Source organism: Triticum urartu, chromosome 3A (assembly GCF_056163025.1).
Source record: "Triticum urartu cultivar PI428250 chromosome 3A, HENAU_Tu73, whole genome shotgun sequence".
In the NCBI taxonomy this organism is placed as follows: Eukaryota; Viridiplantae; Streptophyta; class Magnoliopsida; order Poales; family Poaceae; genus Triticum; species Triticum urartu.
The window spans coordinates 659,781,471-659,792,726 of NC_141875.1; the positions used below are offsets into that span (position 1 = coordinate 659,781,471).

Consider the following 11,256-nt stretch of genomic DNA (forward strand, 5'->3'; position numbering starts at 1 on the left):
TTCTATGTTATACTCATGCTTTTACATTTGTTCATTCTCTATCTTAAAAATATGCCAATCTTCTGAAAAATATTATAGTTCTTGTGAGTAACATTTTATAAACACAGTTGTTCGCACCCCTTTTATGTGCCATGAATTTGCTATATTATGGTTTCTTCATATGTGGCACATGTGGTTCAAATGTGCGAAGGTAAACATGAGTGTGTATTTATGTTATGATTTATGCTAATGTAAAATGGGTTCTGCATATTTGGAAGATAAGAGAATATGACAAAGCTAGATGAGAAGTTTGATCGAAACAATTATGTGGTTCCGCTCAATATGTCTCCTAAGTTGGATCGTGACTCCTTTGTACCCTCATTCTCTTCTCAACCTTCGCCAATGGTTACAACAGAGGTACAAAACAAGTAGGTCGACGATGGAGGAAACATAATAGGTAGTTAAGGGTTCCCCAACCGATGGCGTTCAAATAAAACCAACATAAATATAGTAATTTGGAATAATCCAAACCAAATCGAGACTTTTCCATTACCAAAGTCAAAACAAAACTCTCCTTGCCTCCACATCCCCATACTCAAATCAAATTTAATGTTAACAAAATCTAGAACACGGTGGATGTAAGTTATATGTCTCGCGGAATTGCTTTACACACGACACTGTTTGCACGATCCGCGAACGATGCGTCCTCCTCAACATGGCTTCCTGCATGCATGCTAGCTCTTGACGCTGCCAAGTAGGATCGTGCAGGCGTCGACCATAAATTTATCGTCCGTGTAGCAGCGCTCTATGTCTCGACCGCCTCAGCCTGGGCCGGAAAATCGCGTGCCCGCAGTGGTCCACTGGACCGACGCGGCTGGAGGACACCGCGAGCCGTCAGATGGCGATCTGACGGTCGAGCGCGCGCGCACGGCTGGAACAAGACTCTCTCTCGTGAGCCCTGCCTCTTGTCTCGTACCAAGACGGTCCTAGTGAATTTTCTCTCCGAACCGGTGGCGCATCAGGCGGCGACGAACGATCGATGGATGGATCGATCGCGTGAGGCGCGTACGTACGTAACGCAGGACCCAGGCTGGATGCCTCTTCGCGAGTTCGCGACCGACCCCTGACCGTTTAACGTAAGTACAAGAGACACGCGATCCGCGATCGAGACGGACGAGAACGGCACGCATGCGCTGTCACCTAGCACGTCCGCATGCGGGCCGAGACGGACGAGGACGGGGACGGACGGACGGACGGACGAGATCGACGGTCGACCGCGATTGAAATACTACGCGCTGACCTTGGAAATTTGAACACTGCGCTAGCCGGGCGGGCGAAATACCTACAGTAGCTTGTGCGGTGCAGCTCGCTCCGAGCCAAAGGTCGCAGGCAGCGTTCCACCCGTGCGCGCGACGCCCGTGGATCGCCGACTGGATCGGGCACACGTCTCTCAACGATTCTAACGATTGTGCCGTCGCGAGAACGACGGCCGTCCCTCCGGTCACGGTCAAGATTCTCCGCACCGTTTGATCGGACTAGCTTCCTTCCATCTCGTCTTATCCCTGTCCCGATCGCTCGTTCGGAGCCGGAGCTACGATTTACAGATGGAAAAAGGGAGATTAAAGAACTCCAACGGGTCGACCCAAACGCACGGTAATTTTGTCTGAATTTTTGTCCGTTTGGGTCGGCCAGGCGGACAAGGATGTCCACTTCCTCGTTTGAGTCGGCGCGTGCGTCCAACGCTGGCCCGATCTATTTTGACGGCGCTAGAAAAAAAAAATAGAACGCATGCATATTTAAAAAATATCATTACTTAAACATTACAGCCGGTCACGAAGGCCGGCGATAGTCCACGCGTCCACATTAGCATATTTAAGAAAAATAAAAAACAACCTAAACTACGAGGCGGTGCGCAGCCCTAGGCGTCGTCGTCCTTCTCGGAATCGGTGAGGTCGATGAGCGTCGGCGCAGGACCGGCCCAGGGGAACGCCGTGTTCCAGACGGCAGCGATGTAGGCCGCGGGCAGGTGTTCCGGCGCGGGGGGTTGTTCCGGCGCGAGGGGCTGTGCGGCGACCTGTGCAGCCGCGGCCTGGTGCGCCTCCTCCTAGAGGTCGTGCTCGACCATCTCCTCGTACTCGCCGCGACGGCGCTCCTCGGCCAGCCATCGCTGGCGCCACATCTCGAGGTAGGCGGCCTCCTGCGCCGGCGTCGCCCCCATCCAAACCGGTGGCGCGGACACCCACTCGCGCAGTACTCCCGTCCAGGAGTAGCGCTCGACCGGGGACGGCTGCGGCTCCGGGTAGGCCTTGATGCGGCGACGGGGAGGGGACGGCGGGGCCACAGGCGGCACCACGCAGTCGTCGGCCGCGAAGAGGGCAATGGCCCGCGCCATGGCCGCCTCTTCCTCCGCCGCCTCCACCCTGCTCCGCTCGTCCTCTTCGCTCTCGCGGTAGACTGCCGCAAGGGCCGCCTGGTCCTCCTCGCGGACGACGAGCAGGGGCGGCGGCAGGTTGCGGTCGACCTCGCGCACGCCGCGGCTCCTCGCCTCCTCGTGCTCGAAGGCGAACCACCGCTTCCAGTTCGACGAGTTGATGGCGTATGTGTCGTCGCGGCGCTGCTCCGGCGTCAGCAGCGCTCGACGGCGCCGCACCTCCTCCGCGTGCGCCCTAGCCGACCGCGGCACCGCCGGCACTGGGATCCTCTCTGGATCCAGATGCCAGTCGTGCGGCAAGGTGACGTCGGGGTACGGCAGAGGCACGCGGTGCTGCCAGTGCCACTCCGCCTGGTGCACTGGCACGTTCACACACTGCCTCTGCCGGCGAGCCAGTGCTGGCGGAGGCGGGAGGAGCTCTGATGGAAAAGGGAAGGCGGGGGCCTTGCCCTTGGCCTTGCTGCTGTCGGCTCCGGAGAAGAGCCCCATCTCGCTGAGGTGGTGGTGGCTAGGGTTTGCTGGCGAGGGAGGAGTAGAGTTGGCTAGATGTGGACGCGAGTTTGGATGAGGACGGCCCCACCGCACGATCGGCTTAAAAAAAACTTGCGCCGTCGCTGACACGTGGGCCCATGGTTATAAATTAAGCTGACCGCGTGGGCAGCGGGTAGTTGGACGACCGCCAGGTGAGGACGAGGGGGATGCCGAGAGGGCGCCGACGCATTTGGGACGTAAATTTGAGCCGCAAATACGTCGGCGCGGACGCAAAGCGGACGTGATTTAGATTTGGGTCAGCGCGTTGGACCGTCATTTTTGTCCGCGCCGATTCAGACGGATGCAAGCAAACAAAATAGGTCGCCCCATTACAGTTGCTCTTAGACAATAAAAGGCTGGCATGCCTTTCTCGTATACCTCAATACTCTTATATTTTTTTACGGAGGGAGCACACTGTAAAGAATATGTTTAAGATATCCACAACATGTGAAAGAGCCCACGAGCCTATCAGTTCATGATCTTTGGACATTCTCCCGTCGACCCGTCCTGCAGCTGCCGAGATAAGTGATAAAAATGCTAAGTTAGACCGTACCATGGAAGAAAAGAAAAAAAGAAATGCATGGACATAAATATTGAAGGAGGAAGTTTGTTACCAAGCCATGGAAGCTATCCCACCTTGTCTTCCGCAGGATATGATTCCATCATTTTTTATGAGATTGTTTCAATACTGACTCTTGATGCTCATAACTTATTATTGCTATTGAATTGGTGTATGAGAAAAATCTGGTGCTACCTTGAAAAGAGCTTATTGTATCCATCATTTAATAATAGTGGAATAAGATTTGGATGGGATTAGACAGTGGTTTCTGCCCCGACTTCGAGGTTCCCATGTTAAAATTTGGTGTTCATGTGTTGATGTTATTACTGTAGTTCGGAGTGGTTTTCAGGACCTCAGACAGTTTCTAGGCATTGTTTTAAAGCTTTCTCAAGACCTAAGACGCCGTCTTAGGTGTGGACTGCGCGAGCGCCAGGTCCTCCATAGATGCATAGTCATATATTCCTTCCTTGTGAGAAATGGTCATTCGAGTTAGTGCGTGAAGTAGCCTTGGAATTATACATTGATCTCATTGCAGTTTCCAGATTACCATGAAATGTGTGCTAATTCCGAACACACCAATGAAGACGCATGATGAAAATAAATAATCCGAATCTACCTAGAATATTACCGTGCCATGGCCATTCAACATTATCTAATTAGTGTCATCTCTCTACTTTATGCTTATATATATTTATTAGGCTAATCTGTTTTTAGCTTAATACAGAATAAGTAGTGGTAGATAATTACAAAGCATAATAGTTGATGGCTTGGTGCACCTGGCTCCGGTGTCGGCGATTGCCACCTTCAGGAGTCTTTCTTACCTCCTCATACATTCATGCATCCATGGTCTCTCTGTTCATCTATTCCTCGCCCTTCTCCTGTTGGATGTCATCCATAAGGATGGCAGAAATGTCATCGTGCAGAGAATGTAAAGAGAGACAAATAGTACAACACCGTAGATGGCTAGACATGAAGATGGATAAGTGGGATGAAGATAATGAATATATGAGTGGAAACTATGAATTAAGAAAGGTTGGCTATAATTCAGCAAAATCAACAGTTGTGGCATCAGAATATGCCAATAATCTATCATTGTACTAAATCATTTTTTGCTAAGTCATAGTTATCTATTGTTCTTTTTAAACATCCTTTACCTTAAATTGCACACTACTGTGGTGAAACCGAACCTTTTGAAGGCGGGCCACTTCAGTGAAGTATACTATATGATTTGACTTGGAAATCCATGAATGTTTGGGTCATACAAATGCTTAGAAATGTGATTTTGGTTTAATAAATTTTTAGGTAACTCATGAATAGACAACACCTGTCATTCTGTCAATACCCAGTACAACCCCTTTTCTAACCTGGTAGATAGAATAGACGACAAGAATTGACCAAATCAAGAGTTTTGCATAATATGAATATCTACTTAACTGGATGGTATAGTAGTATTGCATAATAATATCAAGGGAGTACAGGTTTGCATCTTGCCCGAGTTAACTTGTTAATTTTGGAGCGGCTTAACCAGCGAACGTTGCTGGGGGATGACAATTGCAAACGATTTTGAAGGCAATTTGTGTTGGCTGAGGATGACAAATTTCATTAGCAAGCATGACAACTCCACTTCAGTTCTCTTTTTCGCCAGGATTAGTCGTGCTTGCAAACTATAATTGACATCCTCGCAACAAAATAAATTGTCATAAAAAATGTTTGATACTTCATGCAGAAACACATGTTCCACTCGTATAGATCAAACAAAATGATCACTCAAAGTTAATCTCTTCTTCTGTATCCCACACATACACTTACATTTTTTTTGTTGAGTCAATTACACCGGTGATGCTTAAACTTGGCGCAAACGATCACTTTGGTGCTAGAACTTGCGACATACATTGAACTGATGCAACAACTTGGCTCGAACATGCAAATACGGTGCTAATCACATTTGGGTACGAAATCAATGTTGACTTGGCGCGCCAGCGTGGCATGGGGCCCACTGACAGTGACTGGAAGGCGTAGAGGAGGTCTTTGGCCTTTTTTTGCGAAAGCACCCGCAAAAAAAATTATTTCTCACAAAAAGCCCCTATCAACGCAACAACTGCCATTTCATTTTGACTCTATGACGCGTGGGGCCCACCTGTGAATACGTGAAAATAAAAACGGATCAGACTCTCGAACTTGAGACCAATTGCTGGATAGCTAGCCGTCCAAGCAACTCCACCATTCACGTTCGCAATGAGAAATACTGATAACAGTCCTTAATGTAGTACAAGGAGGACCAGCGGCGAATCCAGAAAGAAAATGGAGGGGAGGCTCAAAGTTAAAACGAGTAAATTAAACGCCTTTTAGAAGAAGAAAAAAAGGCAATTTTATCCTAATCCGTTTGTGCAAATAAGCTCAAACTTTACCATGCCTTTTAGAAGAAAAAAAGAGGCAATTTTATCCTAATCCGCTAGCACATCGACTACTGCATTCCACATTGCATGAATACGAAGCAAGGTTCTAAGATGTGAGCCCCAACGAGTAGCTCCTGGTCTAGATAGGTCAGTTTCTTGATGTAACCCAGTTCCAGCTGAGATCTTACCATGCTCCATCAATTTCATCAAATCATCATGATGCTTTGCAAGTAATGCATCTTTTCTCTTGCAAGAAGAACCCAGCTGAGTCACTATCAAGGGGAGATAATTGAAGAAATCAGCCATTGTGGTTGAGAAGATCTCCGGATTGTACCATTCAATGTGATTTCAAAATTATGCCCTTCAGCTTTGTTTCTTCCTTTAAACAAATAAGCTCTTCTAACTTCACTTCGAATTTCAGGGGCATAATCTTCTATTGGTATTCGATCTGCCGGATCACCAAAAATTTGACTTGGGTGAAATTCTTGGATAAGAAGCCTTGTTGTTTGTGGTTGGTTTATGCTCTCATCAATTGGGGGGTTGCTGCTCTCGTTTGAAGGGGGGTAGTATTCTCATCGATTGGGGGTTACTGCTCTGATTTGTTCGAATAAGGGGGTCCAAGTTTGGAATTTGGGTTGCTTCAGGTTCAGGAACAACAACATGGGGGGTGTTCGAACTACTTGCAAACCAACTGTGCAAAGTCTTCCTTTTCATTTCTACAAACAAACATAGAAATAATTCAATGATTATAAATAGAAGTCTAGAACTAAACTGGGCAAGCTAAATATGCTACTGGAATTCTGCAAAAAAAGCCAATAGTAGGAGCCAGCATTGGTTAAGACTTAAGAGGAAAAACAACCTCTGGGCTCCGTTAGTCAAATGCGTTGGGGTTGGGGTCTTGGGGACCTGATGAGCCGGCGCGCTCCCAGCCTCTGCCTTCTGGACGCCCCGAGCAGCCGAGCCCCTGACGCAGGGCTCCGGCAGTCCGCCCTAGCTGGCTCCGGCGGCGTCCGTGGGCGGCGTCGCGGCGTGTCGTCCTGCTCTCCGTGGGCGGCGTCGCGGCCTGCTCCGGTGGCGGCTAGGGTTGCGATGCGGCTGGGATGGGTGAGGCGTCGAGATGTGTTGCACGCACGCTGGAATTGGTGGGCGAGAGCTGATGACCAGGACGAGATATGGGCCTGTGTTTTTTGGGCTGGGCTGGGCTGCACTGATGAGTAGTAATAAAACAAATTGTTCGATTTTGGAGGGCAGGCTTGAGCCCATTCAAGCCTGCCCCTTGGATTCGCCGCTGAGGAGGACGCATCTGGGACTTCTATGAGCTACAAATAGCGCGGCACATTTTGCACGCACTAGCTTTTTAATATGTTTGTAAAACGTAAGTAATAAAAATAATGTGCGTATATTATATACAAACAATGATTAGTAAATTAAATTATTTAAATATACGCCCATGTATTATAAAAATGTTTGGTAAATACGGACATTTAAATATTTATTAAATAAATATTTAATGGATACAAAATAATATAAACTTGTAACTTATATATAAATTATACAAAATGATGAATACAAACATTCATGCGGTATAATTTTCACACGTGATTTATTTTCAAAAATATTATATAATTTAAAAATTAGCCACGAATGAATATTCATATGAAAATTTAAATTTAAATTATGAATATTTATTTTTACAAACATTGAACTATTAAAATGTGCATATAATTATGGAAAACTTTGTACAATTAGAAAAATACTTTGGAATTTTAATGTTAAAATACTTGTATTGTATTAATTATCCAAAAAATTGTAATTAATGAATATTATTTTAAATATATGAATATTTTTAAAATAATACGTGAACAAGTATGAAACGTAAGTTATTTAGCTTGTATGTATAATATTTATACAACACAAATAATTAAACGTTATTTTTATTACTGAGGTTATAATTTACATACCTTTTACAAATTTCTAAAAAACTACAGGTGCAAATGGGCTGCATCCACATTCATCACGGTCCATTCTAGGTCCACGAGCATGTTTGTTCCGCTACATTAAGTGTAGTTATCCATTTTGTGGCACCACTAAATTTGTTTATCCATTTTGTTACGTGGATACTAGAAGTTGTAGTGGCTACGTCCTACTGTGCAAGGAATGGTCGAGGGTTCGAGACAAGGGAGCTTCATTTTTGGTTAATTTTCACACTTCACTAACACCCACCCCTCGTAAAGCTGAAAAAAATAAAATGCCAATTCAAGTGAAGGTTTTCCAAAAAAAAAAAGGCCACACGCACTCCGCTCTGCCTTCCCGTCACAGAAAGCAGGCCCGATGCTACATTGACATGCCAAGTCAGCATCATTTTGTATCCAAACATGATTTGCACCGTATTTGCACGGCCGAGCCAAGTTTTTGTACCAGTTCAATGTATGCCACAAGTTCTAGCACCAAAGTGACCGTTTGCGGCAAGTTCAAACACCACCGGTGCAATTGACTCTTTTTTGTTTCTAATTTAGGAGCTCAAGCTCCAATTTTCATTTCCATGAAACCGGTAATACAAAGAACATCCAACACACGCGCTTACATGCATGCACAGAATAGATCTTCTTTCCTTTCACTTTTTACAATATACAGTACAATCTAAATCAGCTAGGCGTCTGTGTGTGTGTGGTTGAGACTTACGTCTAAGTATATGCAAATTAAGCACCTGTTCTATCTGTGTATGCGCGCGCAGATTCCTCTCGGTTCTGCATGCAAGCCGGTCATGCGCGCCTAGAGCTCACCTCCTGCCGCCAGCCGCCGTCGGCGAGAAGAAGAAGGATGGAGACGTGGACTTGGCCGGGCTGAGCACCCGGTACCCCGCCGGCCGGACCTTGCCGTTCCCGCTGCCGGCGCGCTGCAGGCCGCATATCGGCGATGACGGCGCCGCGGCGACCTCGCCGTCGTCGTCATCGTGAACGTCGTGGTCCATGTGCCAGAGCACGTCGAGGAAGGCGTCGACGGCGCAGGGCAGGGCGAGGGGCCCCTGCGCCGCGTAGCCGTACTCCTGCTCGGCGTCGTCGAGGAGGCGCCGGAAGAGCGGGTGGTCGGCGCGGTCGGCGCGCACCTCGAACCGCTCCCGCTCCGGCCCCACGTACACCGAGAAGCACCCCGGCGCCACCGCCGCCGACGACCGGCCGCCGCTGTTCAGCGCGGACCTGCACCGCTCCAGGGTCCTCGACACCAGGCTCTTCCTCGCGCCCTTGCTCGCCGCCATATATGCCGCCGGTGGACGTCGACCGACTCAAGACGGGGCTGGTGGCCAAGAGTGGATGTGATGGCCGGATTGTAAGGATGATGGCATGCATGGGAGAGGGGGCCGGCCGGGTTATGTACAAGCTAAGCAAGGTTGCCAAGGTCGTGGATACGTAGCTAGCACCAGCGCAGGGTCATATGGTGCTGGACGATCGAGGAGGAAGGCAAGGGTGGAGATGTACTCGTGCACTCTAAGTAATACTCCCCCGGTTTTTTTTTTATCTGCATATAAAATTTGATCAAAGTCAAACTTTATAGAAAAAAAATATCAATATTTATAATACTAAAACTATATGGTATGAAAATTAATTTCATGATGCATTTAACAATATTGATTTCATATTGTGAATCTTGGTATTTTTTTTCTAAAACCTTAGTCAAAGTTAATAAAGTTTGACTTTAACCAAATCTTATATGCAGACTAAAAAGAAACGGAGGGATACTATTAGGGTAACTAGCTCCTGCCTTATTGCTGGGCCAGCTAATTAACCAAGTGTTCAGCAACAGATACTACTGCCTTAACCAAGTGTTTAGCAACAGATACTACTGCCTTATTACTGGCCATGCATGTGCATCGAAGAAGCAAGTGGATTTTGTGATTGCAGCGGCTATGGAAAAAGCTAATCGGGAAAGGCACGTGCTGTGGGGACTTACTTAATCCGGGAAAATCCTATAAGACCGGGTTATACACAGCGATCGTGAGATCCACTTGGACTGAGTCACTGAGGACACCTTGCAAGTCTCTGTTTCCAGTATCAAATCCTGATTCCCGCCGGCCTCGCCGAATCCCTCAAATCCTGAGTCCTCTTTCCTTCTCCCGTTCGCTCGTCACCACTGCCCACGTTTATCACAGGCAGGCAGCAATGCACATTTCAGATCGTATTATTGGATATTAAAAAATGATCCCCTTTATCACAGGAGCTTCAAATACCAAGAGCTAGCGTTTATTCACAAGGAACTTCAAATGGCAGGTGCTTTTATACAAATACCAGGAGCTTTTAGTCACAGTGTACATCAAATTCATTTATACAATACATTTGCTCCACAATCTGCATCAACTATCCTGTCTTAACTTGAGAAATTTCCGAAGAAAAATATACAAAGCATCAACAAATCCTAAACTACATGACAGAGGCATGCACAACAGCATATTGAGTTGGAGATCTGCTGATCTTTTTGCTGGATCTTCTGTCTTCCTTCTGCCTTTTGATGATCATCTTCAGTGTTGACAGAACAACATGTGCAGGCATCAGCAGAACACAACTTATCTGATCACCAGCAATTTTGTACTAGTTTGCACATGTATCAGCAGCTTGATTTGAACACTGCCAATAGAGCTATTGCACATTCTCAACGTGCCAAGATGCAGCCAGCAGCTCCATCTCCATGTGTATAGCTGCCTACTCCGCGGCGAGCTTGCCGGAGAAGCGAGCAGAGGAGTTGCGCTCAAGGGCGAGCTGCCGGAGCGCCAAGGAACGCGGTCGTGGTCGTGGGCGGCGGCGGCGAGCGAACGGGAGAAGGAAAGGGGACTCAGGATTTGGGGGATTCGGCGAGGCTGACGGGAATCAGGATTTGATAGTGAAAACAGAGAAACTGGCTTGCGTGCGTTGAGATTTGGTCTTGCCAGGCGGTCTCACAATCGCTGTGTACGACCTGGGTCTTATAATTTTTTTTTCCGGATGTAGTATATCAAATGGGCAATAATTGCCTTGGTCTAGTGGTCAACGCCCCCTGATTGTGATGTGGAAGAAGCTCTGCATCTGCATCTCTAGGCTTTGCTATGGCTAGACATGCACCAGCGACGTATCTCTTCTGAGCAAAGATCTCTATATTTCTGTGGCGATTACTTAATTATAAGTATATTCCACTTTCAACTCTTGTGTTGTGACCTTGTGACATGTTTTATCACATTTCAAGAATTTTGTCAGATTTTTGCGCCGTAGTTGTGCTCTTGTAACATGTATTTTCACCTACTTTTGTTTCTAGAAACACTAAAACATTGCTGTCAAATTTTTAGGCATGACAAATCTGACGTTTTTATGGCAATTTATATTTGCGTGATGACA

The 11,256-nt window shown here is 47.0% G+C and overlaps 1 protein-coding gene and 1 long non-coding RNA gene across 4 annotated transcripts; both read right to left on the bottom strand.

Moving 5' to 3' along the window:
- Positions 1-3,282: 3,282 nt before the first annotated feature.
- Positions 3,283-7,031, bottom strand: LOC125545792 (uncharacterized). Of its 3 annotated transcripts, XR_015598874.1 has the most exons (4): positions 6,756-7,031; positions 6,085-6,612; positions 5,310-5,637; positions 3,283-4,378 (listed from the first exon to the last, which is right to left on the bottom strand). It is a non-coding gene; the product is annotated as an uncharacterized LOC125545792 (long non-coding RNA). The 3 variants fall into 3 exon arrangements; XR_015598875.1 differs by lacking the exon at positions 5,310-5,637; XR_007300257.2 differs by lacking the exon at positions 3,283-4,378 and having other exon boundaries at positions 5,251-5,637.
- Positions 7,032-8,601: 1,570 nt separating this feature from the next.
- LOC125549040 (auxin-responsive protein SAUR40-like) lies at positions 8,602-9,167 on the bottom strand. The gene has a single exon (XM_048712538.2). The coding sequence runs from the start codon at positions 9,150-9,152 to the stop codon at positions 8,676-8,678; it is 477 nt and encodes a 158-aa protein (XP_048568495.1). The 5' UTR covers positions 9,153-9,167; the 3' UTR covers positions 8,602-8,675.
- Between the last annotated feature and the right edge of the window lie 2,089 nt (positions 9,168-11,256).